The 22,416-nt window shown below is 37.7% G+C and overlaps 1 protein-coding gene across 1 annotated transcript in view; it reads right to left on the reverse strand.

The window, feature by feature from the left end:
- Positions 1-9,429, reverse strand: part of Ar (androgen receptor) — a 192,884-nt gene extending 183,455 nt beyond the window's left edge. Inside the window, exons 1-2 of the mRNA XM_063245991.1 lie at positions 9,098-9,429; positions 6,654-8,393 (exon numbers count right to left, since the gene is read on the reverse strand). Coding sequence (XP_063102061.1) covers positions 6,654-8,272 — 1,619 coding nt within the window. The 5' untranslated portion in view covers positions 8,273-8,393; positions 9,098-9,429. The remainder of the gene's footprint in view (positions 1-6,653; positions 8,394-9,097) is intronic.
- Positions 9,430-22,416: the final 12,987 nt, after the last annotated feature.

Here is a 22,416-nt window from a genome sequence, read left to right on the forward strand (position 1 = left end):
ATCTTCTATTCAACTATCAGAAGACAACATTTAAGATGGTCAATAACCAAAAACTGTTCCACAGAGTCAATATAATCCCTATCAGTATCCCAACTGGCTTCCTTGCAGAAATTGAAAAACTAACCACCATTAATATGAAAATTTGAGGGATCCACAACAGCCCAAACAATTTTGAGAAAGAAAAATTTGGAGGACTCACTTTCTCATTTCAATGCTTACTATAAACCTACAAAAATAAAGAAACGGTGGTACCAACATAAAGACAGTCTGATAGATCAGTAGGATATGACTGAACCCAGAAATAAACTCCCATTTATGGTCAACTAATTTTACAAGGAAGATGATAAGACAGTTAAATGGGGGAAAATTTCAGCAAATGATGCCACCATGAAGTGCATGCAAAAGAATGATGCAGAATTTATGTTTCATATCACAATAAATACTAAGTCAGAACTGGGCCAATGCTTAATTGTAAACAGCTAAAATTATAAGCTTACTCTCAGAAAAAACAGTTACATCTTTGAGACTTTGTATGGTGTAAAGTCTTCTTAAATATGACACCAAAATTGTAAGCCAAAGCAGAAGAAAAAAATAGGTAAACTGAAATTCATCAAGCTTAAATCCTTTGTGTTTAAATGGATCACATGAAGAAAGTGAAAAGACAACTCACATGTAGGAAAATATTCACAAATTATAATTTGTTAAAAGATCTGTGTCTAGAATACGGAAAAAGTTCTTACAATTCATTAATAATTCAACTTCAAATGATGAAAAGATAAAAAGGACATTTATCCAATAAATATATGAAAAGGTGATGAATATTATTAGTAATTAAGGAGATGCAAGTCAAAAACTCAAAGAGATACTATTTCATACCGCTAAGACAGCTATAATAAAGAGATGATAACAAGTGTAAGTAAAGATGTAGAGAAAAAGTAATCTTAATATATTGCTGGTGTGTTTGTAAGATGGTGAAGGCATTTTGCAAAATAGTTTGGTAGATCTTCAAAAAGTTATACACAGAGGTGTCATATGACACAAAATTTCACTCTTAGATATATACCCTATGGAGTTAAAAATACATGCCATAGAAAACCTGTACATGAATACACCACTTACATTAAAAGGTCAAATAATGGAAATAACCCTGTATCCATCAATTAATACATACATAAAATGCAGTAGATCTGTACAATGGAACACTATTCAGCTATAAAAATAATGAAGTTATTGACACATGATTTAGTATGAATGAAGGTTGAAAACATTTTCTACAAAAGAATCCAGTCACAAAATACCCCATAATATATTATTTCATTTATATGAAATGTTAGAATAAGCAAATCCATAGATATAGAGACTAGATTAAGGGAAGGTCATAGCTGAGAGCAAGCAGGAAGGCAATTGCTAAGATGAACAGTTTCTTTTTTTTTGGGTGATTAAAATGTTCTAAAACTAAACATGGTAATGGTTTCATAACATTGAATATACTAAAACAATTGAATTATACACTTTAAATGAGTAAATTATATGGATTATGACTTACACCTCAATAAAGCTATTATTAACAAAATAAAACTCATATACTGCATTATCTAAATTGACAGTACTCTCCAGTGACCAGAACTTTAATGCCATAAATTTTTCTAAGTGAGTCACCTTTAACCCTGATGTAGACTGCAGATTACAAGCAGCAATCAATATGAAAGTGAAGTGATGGTATCACTCATGAGTGTGCAAGCAATAATTCACAAACTATCATCTCCGAAAAAAATCACTAAGTGTGGCCCTTACCAAGCAATAACTTAAATTATTAGAGTCAAGTGGGAAGATTCCAAAAGAAAAAGCTGCAAGTTCTGCTCCAGAGAAGTTTCACGCTTAGTAAACGAACATCATGGAAAATACAAATGTTGTTCCCTCAACTGCAGCCCACCCTAGTCTACTCAAACTTGCAATAATACTAGTGAATAAACTGGAAAATGCTGGGACTTTTTTTTTGGAAAACATGCTATATAACTTTACAATTTCAAAATTTTCTTCCCTATAGTGAAGGACAGCCAGAGTTGGTTACTGTACAGAACTTTATAATTAAAAGGAAAGTCAGCTCTGTGTAGGATAAAGATAACTTAACCTGAATCGACATCCCAAAACTTGGTGGAATGTTGTTAAGAAAACACTGAAGTAGAATCATTCATGATTCTCTTAGCTTTCAAATGATTAAGTTACATGTAGCCTGAGCAGATCATTACAGCTGAACACATCAGTGAGCACTCTCACATGCATATTAGGTGCTGTTAGTGCAACCTCATTTCTGACATAGACAGACAGAGTAGTTGTGGAGAGAAAGAGTGCTATTATTCACAGGGCCCGAGAGAAGGTTATCAATAGGCACAGTAGAGAGAAAGGGACAAAAATCAAAAGAAGGAAAGGCAGTAGCCTAAAAAATACTTCATTAAATTTCTAAGTCCTCAAGCCATCCAGTTTAGCTCCTTCTGCCACTGTTGAATCAGCCTCTAACCGCAAGGTGAAAAAGTTCTGCTGTTCCCATTGCAATACCCTCAAGTCTTCCCAAAAAGGTGTTATAGTTGGTCCTATCTAAGTTTTTTTAAAGAAAAATATTTAGGAATATGCCACAAGTCTAATGAGAAAAATATTTTGAGGGGTAGAAACAAGAGTATTTCAATGTTATAATCTTGGAAGGAATGGAATAAGGGAAAATTTGGGATAAGCAGCCCTTAAGGAAGTTGCAGACTAAGAGAAAATGGCGACGGTTGGGGGTGGGGAAAGATTTCCTTTTTTAGCTCTCAGACCAACCTCACAAAACTTGATTTTTCTGTTTGCTTTATATGTTTTCAGAATCATGATTTCAGATTTGGCTATAAAATAAGGCCCTTGTATTGTGACACGTAGCTCATATTCTGCTCTCTGCCTGAGCAGGGTTCAGAATGAAACTGGTTTTCTTGATAGCACCATTAGTAATAATAATAAAATTATCCACACGCAACTCACATGATTGTATCAAGAGCAGTCACTGTACATGTATGAGTCAAAAGACTAAAGTTTCTTGTCTGTTTTAAGTGCATAGATGTTCACCAGATGAGTAAATTACTACAGCAAGCAAAAGCAGTTAACAAAGAAAATTAAATGTGCCAGAAAATTCAATATATTATTTCAAAATTTACAGCTCAAAGAATGAAAGTCTGATGAGGAAAAATTAGTGCTGGTAAGGAAGCACTTCAAGGTGATCCTGGGATTGGAAGGCTGTAAACTTCTTTCAAAACATCTCCCACAGATATTTACCTGTGCTGAGCTGAAAGATAGTTTGTAAAAAAGCAAGGGGACTTTTCCATGGTTACACCCTATGGATACTTAGTAATGGGTAGGGGGCAACTCAGTGTGGTTATTTGGTCTTCAGTTTTTGATTACTGAGATCGAGACATAGCTCACCAACCATTTGCTAACCATAGAAAAATGATGCTTCTTCCTAACACAGTGACCTCAAAGCCTACCCCAGAAAACATTAGTCTGCCTTCATCCGAAATAAAATTCTGCTTTACAAAACAGACAAACCGCTCTTTGTAATGTACTCATTAAAAAAAAAAAAGCTGCTTGATAACTGGGAAATGGAGTGGAGATAAAAAGAGAAATTCATAAAATGACTTATCTTGAAAAAGGTAGGTAAAAGCAGGATTTACCAATCTCAAAGCACTAATAAAATATAACTTATTTAGGGAGACTACAACACACTACTAAAAGAAAATATGCTTTTCACATTGGAAAGTTTCTCTAAACCCCAACTCTTATTCCTACATGGATTATCTTAGGCCCCAACTTTCAAGAATAAACTTTTGCAATATTGTTTGTGCTGCTCACTGAGATATAAGCGGTTCTATTTCTGTCAAGGGGGCCAGCAGTCAATTAGCTCAGTCTTTGATCTCTGCAAGAAGACAGCTCCATAAAATACCATCAGGGTTGCAAACAAGTCCCATCATTTTTTATTATTTTTTTCTGTTCAAAACACACTCTAAATAAAGTAAAACTAGAACCAACTTGGGCTTCTGTCCTGCTCTCTACAGAAACTTTATTGACATCTAATAACACAGAGTTATTGGGGAAATTATTAATGTTTCAAAAAATCTCTCCACCAATTAACTAATGTCCATAAGCATAGTTATGCAGTTGGAAAATAAAGGAACCCAACAGGTTTTTGAAAGCCTCTAGAGTTTTGAGACATACAGTTAGCACATAATGCATGCAATAGAGAAGAAGGAAGTTATGGTGGATTTAAAAAATCTACTGCTTTTCATCAAATTGTGTTCCTAAAATGTTAAGGGAACAAAAAGCAAGAAAATATTTCAACTTTTAGTGTGGAACTGATTGCATCCTGATTAAATTGAATAATTTTTAAGAAGCTTACTTATTCAAAGATTTTCTGTATCCTAGCAATAGAAATTGTGAACTCAAATAGCATAAATATCAGTTTTACCTTTTACTGGACCTTTCATACCCAGTTCTACAATCACAAACTAGGAAAAATGAAATCTTGTGCTTTTTTGGGTACTGTTACATTCTCAGTAATTGCACAGTGTGAAGGAGGAATCAAGCAATGATGATCTCCCTAATAGAGAAATATTTTCCATTAAGACTTAGAATAAAATCAGCAAGCTTGTTATAAATCTGATTGAAAGAACTTTTTGCTCTCTATAGCTGCTTGGTCCAAATTTAGGTTGTGTTTTTGAAGACACATGTTCCTAAGCAAACAAGAGTTTCCTCTCTGCAAATTAAGTGGTAGGACATGCAGAAGATGTAAGTTTCCAATGATTGAGTGTAGCATCATTGTCAGTCAAGAAACACCTTAAACATTTCCCCCCAGATTAGAAGAGGGATTTCACTCTACTGACCACCATATGGAAAAAAAGTTAACTTTACCAAGTAAATCTGTGCTCATAAAATGAACACCTTTTATACCCCAGTATAACCCACTGCAAAATAAACACTCTAAATTCACTGGAAAATACTTTGATGATATTACAAGAACCCTTTGAAAATCCTGTAAGCTAAACCATAAAAGCCTCATAGAAGGTGAAGCCTAAGAAGAAGCTCTATCTCTGATATCAGGAAAATACTTGTTTATGAAATCATATCCTCCTCTGTCTTTTCTAACACTTTTACTGTCCTCCAAGAACAGAAGCACAGATTAAAGGAGGAAAACTGTTACATTTTAAGTCACTAAACAAGTATGTGAAGGCACACAAATTTTGAAAAGTCACAAATGAAAGAAAATAATTATGCAAACACAGAACAAGTCCATACAGTCCTCAGCTCAGCACCTGATCGGCGACCTGAGTAATTCTCCAGTAAATACTCTCTCTCTCACCAGATAAAGGAATCTCTTAACTTGCTGAGAAAAAAATCTTCAACATGGTCTCTGAGAAACTCAAAAACCGCAAGAAGGAAGAATTTTTAATAAGCAAGATGAAATTGCTGGCCACTCGTTACATACTCTAATTAAAACTCTCAGGCAAGATTATGGCTCATAGGTCACATGCAATTCTTGCTCGATTTGTTACCATCACCAACTGATGTTTTTAAAATGCAAGCATGTCCTCAAAATAAAGGAATATAATCAAGTGCCTTACTATTCCCTCCCCAGTTCAGATTTCTGAGCACACTAGAATAGCTAGAAATGCAATTTTTTTTCTCCCAACACTTTCATAAATTAGATTCAAATCTGATCAAATATTCATTAAAAGAATATTCTCCATCGTGTGGAACTGAAGCAAAGCTGAAGTAGCGGCTGTGGATTTGTTATAATACACAGCTAGAATAAACATTTTGCAAGAGAAAACAGACCCAAGCAATAGTTTCCAACTTAATCAAGCAATGATGAGAAAGTAGTAGTGGTAAAGCTTAACCAGGCTTTACCAAGAAATTTACTCCTGTACCTGCTCTAAATGTGCCTAGTTGGATTCTACTCACTGACCTCCAGCCCTGGATAAAAAATGTCCTCAGTTACTTCCAGGGAAAAAATATCACTCCCTCACACAGGGCCCCTGGGAACCCAGAAAATACCTTCTTTGGCTAACCCGGAATTCCATTCTCTCTTTGAAAGACACGGAGCTCAAAACGAAGCTTTGAACTCTTGGGTCGGTCTTTTCCAGAGACTGGATATGGACTGAAAGGTGAACTATAACAGACCCAAAGAGGAGCAACTGCCCATATTTCTTCTGATCGAAGTCCTAGCGCTTTGAGGTGGGAAAGGGAAAAAAGCAGTGGAGGAATTATAGGCTTCTTCTCTGAAAGTGATCTGTGCAATCAAGTTTCAAGTTTTGAGCCCGCGGGACCCAGAGTGCCAAGAGGTAGAAAGGATTTTAGGCTGCTGAGGGAGCTATATTTTGGAAGGGCATTAACCAGTGCCTACGGTGAAAAGCAAGGACTTGGAACCCTCTGCTTAAAACTTTGACAGGCCAAGAATAACACGAAAGGCTTCAGATTTAGTGCATCCTTTTCCTTTCCTACATAACTGGGCTGAGATCTCTGAGTCAGTCTAAAGATTCACTGGGGGAAGAGTGGCTAAATAGGAGATTCCCAAGAAAGCCAAGTGACTCTGTGCCTTGGGCCTAAAGGTTATATTTCTGAAAAGAGAAACTTACCGCACGTCTCCATAAGGTCCGGAGTAGCTCTCCATCCAGGGTCCTATTTCGCTTTTGACACAACTGGGACTAGGATAGGGCACTCTACCGGCCATGCCACCGGGGTACCACATATCGGGTGCAGGGAAATCACCTTCCTGTCCCGCCAGCCCCTGAGGTGGTCGAGAGTAACCATAGGGGGCTACAGCCCCTGTCTCGCTTGTACTGCCGCCGCCACCCCCTCCACAAGGTCCGTACAACTGGCCTTCTTCGGTTGTGAAAAGAGTGTGCCATGAAGATGAGGCAGTGGCTGAGGGTGACCCGGAGCTGGGTCCTGCGGCACCCCCACCATGCAGGCTTGCCAGGTCTCCATAGCGGCACTGCGCAGCTGCAGCTGACCAGGCGCTGCTGTAGTCCAGCGGGTTCTCCAGTTTGATGCGGGCGTTCGGATGGGGAGGTGGTGGAGGGGGTAGCGGAAAGTTGTAGTAGTCGCGATTCTGGTACGATGCTGCCTCGTCCAGGGCTCCAGACTTGTAGAGAGACAAGGTGGGTGGCAGTTCAAGTGTCCCAGAGCTCCCTGCATCACCGCTGCCAGAGCAGCCCAGGGTTTCACCTTCTAGACTTTTGGAGTAACCTCCCTTGAAAGAGGAATATTCAACAGTCTCTTCAGTGCCCTTGTCTGGACTGTCATTCAGTAGAGAGCCTTTGCATTCCACCAAGGAAGCACAGTGAGTGGGTCGCACAGGAGGTGGACCTCCCAAAAGTGGTGCATACATACAGTCTCCCCGAAGCTGTTCCCCAGGACTCAGATGGTCCAATGCCTCCACACCCAAGCCCATGGACACAGATACTGCCTTACACAACTCCTTGGCACTGTCAGATATGGTCGAATTGACCCCTAGGTAACTGTCCTTGGAAGAGGTGGCAGCCCCAACTGCCTCTCTGGCTCTCCCGCTGCTGCCGGTTTCAGATACCACTTCCAGCTGCTGCTGTTGCTGCTGCTGCTGCTGCTGCTGCTGCTGTTGCTGCTGCTGCTGCTGCTGCTGTTTCTGCTGCTGCTGCTGCTGCTGCTGCTGCTGCTGCTGCTGCTGAGGCTGAGGCTGAGTCTGAGACTGCTGCTGCTGATGATGATGAAGGAGCTGCATGGTGCCGGCTTCGCTCAGGATGTCTTTAAGGTCGGCGGAACAGCTGCTTAAACTGGGGAAAGTGGGGCCCAGCAGAGACAAAGTGGATGGGGCAGCTGAGTCATCCTCGTCCGGAGGTACTGGAGGCTGCTGCGGCAACCCTTTGCTGGCAGGCACAGAGGTTCCAGGCTCTGAGATGCAGCCCCTCTCAGGGTGGCCCTCAGGGGTCGACTGCTGTGGTGCAGGCTGCCGTTCCTCCTCCAGGGCCAGGTAGCCTGTGGGGCCTCTGATGTGAGCTTGGGGAGAGCCATTCTCACTCTGCTGCGGCTGCTGAGGGCTGGTCTGCTGCTGCTGCAAATGGGCGCTCGGAGGTATTGCGTTATCGGCCTCAGGGTGCCGGGGCCCTGGGGTCTGGATCACTTCGCGCACGCTCTGGAACAAATTCTGGAAAGCTCCTCGAAAGGTCTTGGACGGTGGCCGGGGATAGACCCTCCCCAGCCCTAACTGCACCTCCATCCTGGAGGTTGGCTGAATCTTTGATCTAATTTCGCTTCCCTATCTCCCCTTTTTTGATCAGAAGAGTTCAACAGGCTGTGATGATGCAGTCGCCAGCAGCTAGCTGCCCACCTGCAGAAAGCTTCGGAGGAAAAAATAACTTGCAAGAGAAAAACAAAAACAAAATAAAACAAAACAACCCAAAAGCAAAAACAAAAGAAGCAAAATGCACTCGGCCTCAAAGATTCATGCAGAAGAAGACACAAACTGGGCAGTATCAACCCTGCTTAGGCTCTCAGTCTGTCCCTGTATACTTACAGGGTAGACTCACAGGACGCTCAAAAATTTGGGGACAAGGTCCTCTGCCTTCCAAATTCAATGTACAGTGAGCAGGTGCAAATAATAATTGGATTATTTTCTTTGGGTTTGTTTTGCGTAAAACTACTGAAGCCCTGAGAATCTTTTCATCTTTTGATTTTTGACTCCGCACTCTTGAGTGGGGGTTGGGGAAGGCAGGAGGTGGGGAGGGAATGTAAGGAAGAAGGGGCACTCCCTGCGTGCTACTTAATGAGCCAGGACCTGACTGCAGCGCTGACCCAAGCCGCTCCCCTATCTCCAGGTTCCCAAGAGCCTTCTTTGCAACGTGCTGCTAGTTCACCAACTCTCAGCCTAAGGGAGTTAGCTCTCTGCAAACCGGAGGACAGCTCTGTGCAGACTGGGGTTGGGGGGGGGGGGTTAAAGGGGAGAGGTGCGGGCAGACCGAGAGTAGCAGGCAGAGGCAGTTGTGGGAGTGGAGACAGGGGTGGGGGTGGAGGAGAGGAGGACAAAGGAAGCGGTCAGTCCTACCCGGCACTTTCCTGGCTTCCTTCTAGTCTCTAGTAGCTTTTAGAAACTTCACCGAAAAGGAAAGGGCAGCTCCAGGGCGGCGGCTTCGAAGCCGCCGCGCTGCAACAGGCGTCGGCAGCAGTCAGAGCCGATCAAGGGCTGGCGCGGTGTGTTCCTTTGGCTCCTGTTCGACACCCGAGCGGCTAATTTGATCTTTTTCTCTCACTCGCCTCCTCCGTCTCCAGGTTTGCTCCAGAACCCTCCAGCTCTCCCAGCAGTCTGGCTCCCTGGGATCTCCGAGGAGGCGCAGGGAGGTGGAGAGCAAATGCAACAGTTTGCGAGTCGGTCCCGCCCCCGCCAGGCGGGCCTCCTTGCCTTCCCACCTCCTTTCTCCTTCCCCTCCCCTTTCCGTTTCTCCCCTCCCCTCACCACAAGCTAGCTCTGTGTGGCTTTGGATAGACAAGTGCTGGCTCACGGTAAGTAAAGGCCAGAGAAGCACGCCCAAGCCCTAAGAGATCTCTGCTCCTGTATAACCCTACTTTCTTGTAGTACACTTTAGGCACCAGAGCTGAAGGCTTAACCCGGAGCTTCATTTTAAGGATAGGGCAACCAGATGTTCCAATGACCAGCGTTCACCAGATTTGATCTAAAGGCCATTCCAAAACAGAGGCTTGTTGAGGAAGTGGGTTGGAGTGCTTACTAATGTCTGCCAGGGGTTCTTTTCAGGGCGTATAGGGTCCTATACAAGGGAAGGTCTCCACAAAATTTTTTAAGGGGCAAACTACAGTCATGCTAGTAGATACCTAGTAAAACCTTTGCGATTCTTCCAAAGGGGAGAATTGGATTTGTTGGCAAGGTACCATTTGCTCTAGGAACCCTCAGACCCGGGAACCAGAGTTCAATTATTTCTACTCTGTTCTCTGACCTTTTTTCTTGTCTGGAATTGCCTCTAAACAGCATTTCTCACCTATCCAAACTTGCAAAGGACAAACTCATCCAGACAAACATGCAAACACACAAACAACAGAAATATGTGCCCTGTACACATGCTTGCTTGTTTTTTCTCAGACTTTTGCAAACATTTACTTTCATACAAGCTAGTGGATGTCTAGGCTGCTTTTGCATATTTTAAGTTTTTTAAGGGTCCAATCCAAGAAATGCAACCAATATATGGCTGACTTATGGAGGAGTTCCCGCAGCTCCTGTGTAAAGATGAAGAGACAACAGGGAAAGGAAAGAAAGAGAAGAGGGAGAAGGAAGATGTCATAGTAGAAAAGCCCTGGGGCTTTGTACATTTTAAATTCCTTAGATCTCTGCATCTGAACAGCGTCACTGTGTTGCAAATGGCACATGGAGATATTTGTTTGAGATCCCTCCACATTTTACAGACTTTTACAGAAGAAAAAAATATAGCTTTATTCAGTGTAGCACAGCAAAACATCAAGGATATTTACTAAATTTGACCAGAGGAGGTAACTCAAACCTAGAAGCAAAAAAGAGTGAGAATGATCAGCTTTGTTTTGCAGATGAATAAGCAAAAGCAAGGATATAATTTGTTCCTGTGATCCGTATTAGAAAAACTTAAACAGTCTTCCACCTCACTGCTGTATTAACTAGACTCATCAATCTCATGGGTACCTGGGAAATGGCTATAAATGAATCTGCTAGAATATAAAAGGCCTGAAGACCTTTTCACTTAAAAGGAGTTGAAATTTTCTCTGTGAGATTTTAATGGTTGCGGCCCTACCTGGGCATATTCAATCATACCTTTTTTTGTGTGAGGTATCTCACAGATGACTCAATATGCTAAAGAAATAATCTTATAAAACTTATATTTTAAAAATAAGTCTTAGCCAGGCATGGAGGCACACAGTTGTAACACTCTGGGAGGCTGAGGCAAGAGGCTCACAATATAAGCCCAGCCTGAGCAACTTAATGACTTAGTAAGAACCTGTCTCAAAAAGGGCTAGGAATGTAGTTCAGTCATAAGCTCGGTCAAAAGTCATGAGTCAACCTCCAATATCACAAAATAAATAAATAAAATAAAGACGGTAAATAATTGTCTAAGGTTACCCTTTGAATTAATGGCAGTCCAAGAAACATTCAAATCCAGGTTAGAAGGATTCTAAAGTTTATGTTGCCTTCACAGCACCAAAATTGTCTTCATAGTTTTCTCATCAGAAAATTATAACTAATTGGTTTTTCCCCCAGAAAGATGTTATAAAAATTAAAAGATATATGTCCAGAACAATTTTTAAATAGGAAAGCATTCTGAAAATCAGAGAAATCACTCTTTTTATCGTGGAACAAACTATCAACAATTGCATCAGAATCAAGAAAGCAAATTACGTAAGCATTACTAGGGGCATATATATGATTGATTGATTGACTGACTGATTGTAGTACTAGGATTTTTGCATTGAGCTATATCCCCAGACTTTTTTTTTTTTTTTAAGTTTTCGAACAGGGTCTCACTAAATCACTAAGTTGGCCAGGTTGGGTTCTAACTTGTAGTCCTCTTGCCTCAGCCTTTAAGAGTGCTGGGATTATAGATGTGTGTCAGCAAACCCAGCCATTATTTGAATTTTAAACTCTGATCTCCCCTTCTCAAATCTTAGTTTCCTCATATTATTGTTAAGATAAAAAGAATGCTAAAAAAGGATCTTACATAAATTTAGTATGCGTACCACTTTAATTTTCTTTCTCCACTTCGTTTTTTTGCAATTTTTAAAGCAGTATTAGTGGTATCCTCTCAGGTCAGTCCAGTTGTGACTAAATTTCTACTATAGGTTTTCTCTACAACTTCAAGCAGATTTTGTGAATGTAATATTCCCTTTTTGTCCTCTGGAAAACCAGAATAAACTGATCTTTGTAAAATGTTGGATAGTTGTCAAGTTCTATGAAATTTATTTTCCAAATTTGTCGCAAATCTGGTTACTTCTTTTCATGTCTCCTATTTCTAAACTGATTCAAGGGTTTTCTTTTCATGCAAAACCACTATAAAAGATCTCCCTGCATCTACTCTTACTTTATTATAGTGGGTTCTAAATTCGGCATTCAGAAGTATGTTTTAAACAACTTTATTAAGGTATAATTAACATGCAATAAATTCCATATATTTAAAGTACAAATGGCTAGATATTTGGAAAGTATTAATAGCATACATGCATCCATGAAGTGATCACCCAATCAAGAAAGTGAATGAAGGCATCCATCATTTTTAAAGTTTATTCTGTTTTTTTCCCTCTACCTCACTCACTCAGGCAAACTATAATTGATATGCTATCAATATAGATGATTTTTTATTTTCTAGAAATTTATAGCAATGAAATCATATAATATGTGCTCTTTTTCTGTCTTTATCTTTCATTAAGTATATTGCCTATGAAATCCATTCAAGCTGTTACATACAGCACTACATGATTCTTTTTTCTATATTGCTAAGCTGTATTCTCCTGTGTTGCTGATGTTCAAATTTGTTTATTCACTCACTTTTTGAAAGACATTTGGATTTGCTATAGTTTGAGATTACTTAAGTGAATATGCAATGAACAGTCATAGCAAAGTTTTCTTATGGACATAGGCTTTTCATTTCTCTCAAGTAAATAAGTACTTAATCGTGGAGTGGATGAGCCACAGGGTAGGTATACATGTACTATTATAGGAAACTGCCAAACTGTGCTCAAGTGGTTATACCAGTTTACATTTTCACCTACATATGAGAATTCCTGTTCTAGATCTTCACCAATGTTTGGAATGGTTAATATTTTTAACTTTAGCATTTTAGTTAGATGAAAATATTTCTCATTTAATTTGCATTTATCCAATGAGTAACATTATAGGATATTTTAGGTATCTGTTTTTCATTCATATGTTCTCTTAGGTCATCATTTTTCTAAAAATTTTTTACCTGTTTTTAAAAATTAGTCAACTTCTATTTTATTATGAAAACTTTTAGAGTAATTTATTTGCTCTGAAAAACGCTATGGGGCCAAGGATATAGCTCAGCACCTGCCTGGCAAGCACAAAGTCCTGAGTTCAATCCCCAGTATCAAAATAAATAAATAAATAAAATTTTAAAAACAACCTATAACAGAAATAAGACCTAAGAATATTGTTCTTGTCCTTTTATTTATTGTCTCACCAATGTCTTTAAAGAGCAGACATTTTTAATTCTGATCAAATCCAGTTTATCAGTTTATTCACTTATGGATTATACTTTTGATATTTGAGCTAAGAAATATTTTGTTAACTCCAGATCGTAAATATTCCTGTCTTTTTTTCTCCTAGAATTTGTATAATTTTCATTATTATAATTAGGTCTACAATACATTTGTAGTTGCTTTTTATATACAGAGATTGTTTTCTACATAAAATACTTTTAGCACCTTGTATCTAGATTATTCTTTCTCCACATATTTCCTTATGGACCTTTGTCAATTATCAGTTTTCAGTGTGTATATGTATTTAGAGTTCCTTTAGAAAATAGAATGTGTCCATATCATTTCCAAACTTCAATTGTTACGGTTTTCCATTACCGTTAGTACAAAAGTCCAAAATTTTAACCACACCCTACATTATTTGCGTTTTCTCCACCTCTTTGACTTCCTCTCTTACTACTTTTCTTCCTGTTTTTTGTTTGTTTGTTTTGTTTTCTTTGTTTTGGCAATACCAGGGATCAAACACAAGATCTCACAGCAGGCACTTAAACCACTGAGCTAAATCCCCAGCACACTTCCTGCTTTCTGAGCTTTACTCACACTGGCTTTTATTCCTCAAATGCTTCCAGTCTTTTCTATCTCTGTATATGTTATTCCTGTTACCTGAAATGATACTTCATCCTTCTCTCCATTCATCTTTTAATGTCTACATCTTTGGACAGTTCCAGGAAGACTTCTTGCACTTCTTAAACTAGCTCAAGTCCCTTCCCCTTACTTTTTAATGTATTTTAACACCCAGTGTTTCTCCTTCAGAAGATTTACAACAATGTTTTCTTTTCAGTGAACTGTAAATTTCTTGTTATTTATTTATTTACTTATTTATCTATCACATGCTTGCAATACAGAATAGTGATATCTATTTGGAAGGGTTGGTACATGCATATAATCATATCATGATCACAGCAAGGACTGGATTTTTTTGTTCATTATTGAATTATTGAGAATTATCTTGCAATGGTACAGTTTTAGTGAGCGATAAATATCTGTGTAATAAATAACTAGATTTTGTTCCACAGAATTAGATTTGTATTTCCAAACTAAAAGTTTAGTTTTGGGGGTTTGCAAATACCCTTATTGTTTTGATATGCTAAGTATTATAATAAACTGGTTTTTCAATTTACAAACAAAGAAGAGAATTCCTATAATTCATGCTTTGAATGAATATGTAAACTTTTATTATTTGCTGAGCATTTGTGATTCACTGATAAATAAGACCTTGTGGATTTTTTCTTTGAGGAACTCATTCATTATCAGGAAAGGGAGTACCTTTAAGTATTGCGCAGACACTTAGACATAGAGAAAGGGATTAAAATGAGGACTGAAGTAAGGGAGAAGGAATAAAGGCACAGAATGGGACCAAGATATGATTATATGCATGTACCAACCCATACAAATAGATAACACTATTCTGTACTGCAAGCATGTGATAGATAGATAAATAAATAAATAAATAAATGCTGGTCTGGAGGAGATCAGGGCTTATGAATACACATTCAGGGTTCTGCCCTCTTAATAGTTTCTTCTCATATTTTCTTCGTGTCCCCCAGTGTTGAAGGTCCACTTTATCTTATCCTTTCTCAGAGCTCCATCCCTAATTTCTTTCCTGGCTGCCCCTTGCCAGGTTATTATCAGCAGAATTAGAATCAGAGAGTTCTTTCCAAAATGACGACTTTGATAGCATCATTCCATTGCTGTAAACTCTTCAGTTATCTACATCATGATTTGCAAACTCAAATGCCTCTGAAGTAACAAATTCTGAGTGAAGAGTCTGGTATTAGAGTCACAGAAGGGTGTAGTAGAGACTGTGGCCAGCTAACGAGCAGATACCATCTAAAGAAACTTTGCCCCATTGAGTTCTAAGTGTTTATTGTGACGCAGGAATATAGCCTCAGTGTTCCATATACTCATTATTTTCAAGAATAATACTGTTTTCAGATTTTAATGTGAAATCACCTCATTTTTAAAAAAAAATGTTGTTTACTAATTCAGACGTTTTAAAAACATCAAATAGGGGGCTGGAGATTTAGCTCAGCGGCATAAGCGCCTGCCTTGCAAGCAGGCAGTCATGAGTTCGATCCCCGGTACCGATAAAAAGACAAAAAAAAAAAAAAATCGTGTAAGCTAGCCTTCAGCAAAGCCAAAAACAAAAACAAAAAAACCTGTCTGTGCAACAATCAGTTTGTGGACTGCCACCCTGCAAACTTTTAGCCTTCAGATTCAAGTCCAGTTTCTGTAGTTGCACCTTTAAATCTGTCAGCAAGGTCCCGATCTCACTCTGCAGAATCTTTTTCTACCTGTTTCTCCTCCCAACCATTCACATCTTCAGCTACATTAACACTTCTTGGACTCCCTCTAAATATAACTGTTATGATTGCTTCATTGATTCAATTTGAGAAGTTTAGAAATTTAACTAAGTGATTCAGCAAGTGGCAAGGGTCCTCACTTTGTAAGCATTCTGAGACTGTGCAAAAGTTGGGTACAGGGATGATGTGAGTACCTTACACACCTGAGAAGGGAGTAGCCTGCATACAGTATAAAGGAAGAAAAGAGGATGGTTCTTTCCCTTTTGCTCTTGCTGCTTTATCCATCTTCCACTATCTTGAACTGTTGCCCCTCTGCCATACCACCATGCTTTAGAACCAACTGATTATGGACTGAAACCTCCAAAAACTGTGTACAATGTAAATCTTTTTTCCTTAATTTTGGGCATTGGGTATTTTGTCTCAACAGTGAGAAACGAGTAACCAAGACACTCTGAGACCTGATTACCTTTGGAACTATTCTTCTCTTTTATTAAAGTATTACTTTTTTCTTCATAGCCAAATCCAGTTTATCTTTCAAAACACAGCTCAAATGTTGAATTCTATAGGCAGTTTTTTCTGTCTTTATTCATAGTAGTTAATTTACAAAGCATTTTATTTTATTTTTAAAATACCATAATTCAGTGTGTATTCTAATTCTATATGTATAGATATTCCTCCTCTGCTAGACAATATCTTCTTCTATGTAATGCCATTCATTCATTTTTGTTTGTGTTTAGCAAATGTCTGGAACTCCTGATAGGCACTGGGACTAAGAGTTCTTAATGTCCCATTTAATCAAAGTATACTACAAAATGTGAAATGTAAAGTATATAAAAAAGAGAGGTTTGCTGAATAAAAAGAGATATTTGTTGAGACCTCTGCAATTTGGTTGCTAATGATAATTTTCTAGGACTTCACTGTGTGTGACACACTGGATTTGGAAGCCATTGATAATTAATTGCTTCTGCATATGAAACCAGGTGAGTTGGAATTATCCTTTTTAATCAAGGGGGAATTGAGCCACAGAAATATTAAGCATTTTGTCTAAGAATAAGCCAGTTAACTGCTTGTTGTCAGGCAGGAACATGGCCTCAATGTCCCAGGTACTCATTATTTTAAAGAATGATACTATTTTCAGATTTTAGAGGCAAGGTTGGTACCGTGAATCTAGATGTTCTATCAAAAAGCAAGCGATCTCATCAGTGTACTTCAACTGCCACTCTGAAGCCATGGAAAGTTGCCTGGTCCATCCATAATAAATAGGCCAGATATTAAATGAGCATTATTGAATCTTTGCTATAGTAAGGCATTCTATAATATATAGTTTTCATTACATTTGATGAAAAATAGAAATACTTCCCATTTGTTTTAATATGCTATGTGACTTCGAGTTGGATCTCTTAATTACTTGTACATTTTTGGTAAAACGTTGATAAAAATATCTTTATTGATAATTTTCTGTGAAATGAATCAGAGTAATGAATATAAAGGAAATGTGAATGTGTAATAAAGATTATTATTTTTGTTCATATTAAAATATGTTTGTTAGTCTTAAAACAGCTTTCTAAAGGAAATATTAATGTTTGTTATTTATCCCACTTTAAAGATGAAAATATTAAAGTAGATAGATCTAGAGCTCTGGCCCTTATTTGGTTGGCCTGAAATAAATTCCATGAAATAGAACTTCAAAGTCTTTCAAACATTAGGCACTGTTATCAACTTGAGGTAGGATAAAAGGAATAAAGATATGCAGAAAAGATGCAAAGAAAATCAGTTTTTTTCTCTTTCATTATTTTAATACTTTGAGATAGATCCTTGTTCAGTTCTGCATGTAGGAATGTTGATCATCCAGAAAAAGTTGACAAAACAAGACATATTAGCCCCAAATTTATGTGGCTTATCTCATTTCAAAAATGAGCACACCAAGATAAGGAGTAATTAAAGTAATTTTCAGGGTTTTCACAGACACTCAACAGTCACCTTTCACAACACCCAGTTTTAGACCTCAGTTATGCAACACTAGATGTCTCTAAATCTACAATCACTGTGAGTTCCAAGGAAAGCAGAACCTCGCAGTGGGCCCAATAATGAACTCGACTTTCCCCCAAAGTGAGAGCAATTAATCTGTTGTAGGAACCAAAGTAGCCAGCCTCACAAGCAGGAACAACTGTCTCATGGAAGCTAAATTGCCCCTCAAGTCATTAATATTCTTCCAGAGTGGTGGAAACCAAAACTAAGAAAATGACCACTTGATGCTGGCCCACCTTAGATAATCCTTAAAAGCTAACCTAATATGTTTATGAGTAGATCAGTCTGAACGCTACATCAGAGTGTGCCTCTGCCAGTTATTCAAACTGAAGTACTTTTCTATTCTGTATTACTTTCTAATTCTGCCTGATAAGTTTGCACTATATTTCACACTTATGAGCCTTTGGATTCTTTTTCCATGAAATCAAGAATCTGATCAGCAGCCCGAGCTAATCTCCTCTTTGGAGGACCTCTTTGAACTCAACCTGGTGACATCCTGTATAGTGATGTTTACTTTTTAAAATGCTGAAGTATATTGAATTACAATTTTAGATGTCAGAGAGATGAGATGCAAACTTTATTTTGTTTTGTTTTGTTTTGTTTTTTGTTACTGGGGACTGAACTCATGACCTTAGGCTTGCCAGGGTCATGAGTTGGGTCATGAGTTCAATCCCCAGTAACAAAAAACAAAACAACACAAAACAAAATAAAGTTTGCATCTCATATCTCTGACATCTAAAATTGTGATTCAATATACAAACCACTGAGCTAAAATCTGGCCCCAAGATTCAAATTTTGAACTCTACCATTTAAAATATTTCAAATCATGACGCACAGGTCAACAGTTAGAAACAGTTTACAAAACTTATCTTTCCCTTTTCACCCTTTCCCCAAGCATAAAAGCCTTATCCCATTCTACTCTAGAAATGTCTTTGGCAGAATTCTTTGCTGCAAAACACATGTTTGTAGATGGCAGCACATAGGGAATCTCAGTTCATATTCAATTTGGCCTTAGCAGGTATTGAGGAAAGAATCAATAGCTGCTCCCTTTTCCCCCCAGAAAAGGATCATTAAACAGAAAGCATGTGGTACTTATAGACCTTTAAGAATGGAGTGTTATGAGGAAATCAGAGTGGAAGTGAAAGATGCAATTAAGACCACTACTATCTTTCACACCAGCATAACATCCCTGTAGCGTTCAAAGTTATAAAAGATGATTTCTTTCACATGTATATTATTTCTCTGAATTAATAAGAAATGTGTTCTCAACCTATCTCTGTATCTTCATTTTCTGCAAATATTAGCATCTAAACTTTGCATAGGATAATGTGGTTTATAAAGAACATTTCCATATAGTGCCTCAGTTTATTACACTTCTCTGCCTTTTGGCTAAGATCACATGAAATGCCTCAGTCAGAACATGAATTATTTCTTTTGCACAGAAATGGAACCTGTGCCTCTGAAAGCCTACATGAGTTTCTTAAGTTTGTCTAGCTATCCAGATATAAAGAAAAAAGGAACCAATAGTCTTCTTGATGAGAGTTCTGTCCTTTATCACAAGCTTTTCAGTGATTAGTTGCTCAGAAACAGTGAATAGCTGCCCTTGATGCTCAGAAACAATTATTTACAACTACTTGAAAAGTTTGGTTAGGGTTGGACTAATTCTTTCTTGAAATTTGGACAAATTCTCTGTGGCCTAGTTTCCTCACAAATGTTTCTGTGGAAGGTGACAGTGAAGCCACAAAGGGGAGTATTGTGAATGTATTATAGGTGGAGTTCTGCACTTCTTGCTACTACCATCTTCTGTATACCTCTCCTTTAGAAAGGTATGACACGTTTCACAACCTTCTGAGAGAATATCCCTATTGCCTTAGTTTCACCTCATTTCAGAGCAGCTTGCTACCTAAAATGAATCAAGGTGTGACCATCAAGCTTTAATTTCTGAGTTTGAATGTAAATCAGTGAAAGGAAGGTGCATAAATTTCCAGTCCCTTGGAACGCAGAGAGTTATTAGTTGGCATTCTTACACTTTACTTAATGAATCACAAATAGTGCTCTGATATTTGTCCATTGAAAATCTGTTATTTGATTTAGATAGATGATTCAAGCTTGTATACACTGGAATTATGAATTATTATGATCAAAGTCACAGAGAAAAGCAAATACTATTTTCTGACAGACTGAAACAGATTGTCTTCTCATGGACTTGCATAAAATATAAATAATGACTTTAGGTTTTCCTAAATATACTAAACTTTGGAACTAAAAGCAGGTTAAAATGCAATAGTCAAGTACCTTGTCAGCAATAACACCTTTATTTCTCAATCAACATTATCAATCTTTCGTCACTGCTTACTAAGACTAGCCAAAATGCAATTGTAGGTGTCATGACAGTACTCCCAAATTTATCTGTTTAATTGTTAAAAGCAGCCACTGTAACAGATAACAAACTAAGACAACAATACAGACACAAATGTGATATAGTATTGGAAAAGCCATTGAATTATGTGATCAAATTGAAATGAGAGTACTTAATAAAGTTCAGGTTGTGTAGTTCTACTTTCTAGGATCTATGGGACAGATTACAATCATACCTAGTATTTGTTACTATATGCTAGCTATCCTTATAAGAGCTTCACATGAACTGATTTGTTTACTAGAAACAGCACTTACTTGGTGGTCACCCATTCTTGTAACTACTTTATGTGATTTAACTGATTTAATACAACAATCATTTGAAAAGAGCACTATTATTACTCCTATTTTATATATAAGGAAAGATAAATTCACAGAATAGAGGCTTATTCAAGGTTATACATATAGTAAGTGAGAGAGTCAGGATTGGAATTCTTAAATGCTGTCTCTAAAGCTTATGTTATTCTTACTACTAAACAATATTTTTATATCATCTGTATGGGCCTTTTCTCATTATCAAATAGAGAGAGACTCTCAATGAATAATTATCTTTGTCTTAGCACTATGTGCTAGTCATTTTCTCAAAAATTTGCAAAAATGGATAAATCTCATAATTTCCAGAATTAGTATAATGGATTTTAATTTTGTTGAAAAATTAGTACAGTTGGGACCTATTCAACAATGCAGTTTTCAAAGTCCTTTTTAAAAAATCTCATTCTAATACTATATAGGTTTGATCAGGAAGATTTTATTCCACAAACTTTTGTTTTTCTTTCTTTATTTAACTTCTTTTATTCTCTCTTCTAATACATATCTGTTAAGGAGGGAAATATTATGGTATTTCTCTAGCTTATCCCCTATAGATATGTCCAGGGCATGTCATTAAAATTACTATAAATCCTAAAATGGGAACTGTTCTAGTTGGTGGTCCCAGCACAGTAATGTGTTTATGGGATCACCTTTATTTGTCTTCCTCTAATAGAGACTTATCTAAGGCCAGAGAAATTCACATTGACTCTTTGTCTATCTAATGCAGATCCCTGGAGAAAATCACAATTTGTCATAGAGTATGGTAACATAAATGTGTGAACCACTGAAAGTGTGCTTCCTATTCTTTTAATGTTACATGATAGTCCACTTTCCAACATAGATGGATCCCATATCCACGTTTATTTTTTCCTCAATAGTTTTAATCACTGGGTTAGCATTGCCTGGAGCTAAACATACATTTTTTTTTTGTTTCTCTGCCTCATTCTGAAGTTCCTTTAGCTGTTCAACTATTTTCTCCCTCTCTCTGACTCAAGTACTTTCAGCTCTGAGTCGTTAATAGCTCGGCCTTCCTGATCAAACTCATCAGTTCCTTCTCTGATATCCTCCTCCTATTTCTGGCTGCCAGGGAGCTCTTATGTGTTGATGTAAAATAATGAGTCTGCTTTAAAAGAATTAAGAAAATAATTTATTCTGAGTCAAATATGATTGACCATTACCAGGGAACACAGATTCAAGTTACACTGAGCGGCATATCCACGTTGAAAGAGGTTTTGTAAACACAAAATAAAGCAGGTCATAAATCAATAAACTGCCCAAATGCTTTGGTGGGGGTCTTAGGTAAAGAGGCTATAGTAAAGCAGGAAAACCATTTCTATAGGGTTTAGATGCAATGTTATATATAGTATCCTTAAATTTTTGTTTGGTACATGTGTTCTAGGAGGTTTATCTGAAAGGATGACATTAGATCACATATAAAAGTTGAAAATAAAGGACTATCAAAGTCACTAAGATAGCCTGAGATAATTTTGGCTGTAAATATACAAAAGTCCATTTCTCCATATTCATTACAGTATAGTCAGTTAAGGTGAAATAGCCTATAAGATTATTAATACAGATGTAGCTTCTTCAGAACTTTAGTTCACATAGACCAGACATAGAGCCTGAGATTAGTAACAAGGCATGGGATCAGAGTGTATCTCTTCCTCCTTAGTCTCCTGGAATATAGCAGCATCTTCTTAGGCTCATTTGCCTCAGATTCCAAGTAGTTTCCATAGTACCCTACACACCATAGGGCTACTTTTGGATTTTGCTCATGAATTAGAGGAAATATTTTGACTTTTAACTTGTCATGTCTATCAAGGTGAATTACTAATATCAAATAAAGTTTCCACCTTGGGCTGGGATAACAAAACTCACAAGTGACCCAAAATCGTAATACCTTGATATGTGTTCTAGCTCTGATATTGACCTTCAATATGTATTTTCATTGCCATATGTTTCAATTTCTATAGATCTCTTAACCATGGGAACAGTACCTGGCCCATAAGTTCAGTCATTGAAAATCACACTTAAGTAAAAATATAAACAAAAACAAAAATGCTTG

This window comes from Cavia porcellus, unplaced genomic scaffold (assembly GCF_034190915.1).
Source record: "Cavia porcellus strain 051 isolate PalLab524CR breed Dunkin Hartley unplaced genomic scaffold, mCavPor4.1 scaffold_3, whole genome shotgun sequence".
In the NCBI taxonomy this organism is placed as follows: Eukaryota; Metazoa; Chordata; class Mammalia; order Rodentia; family Caviidae; genus Cavia; species Cavia porcellus.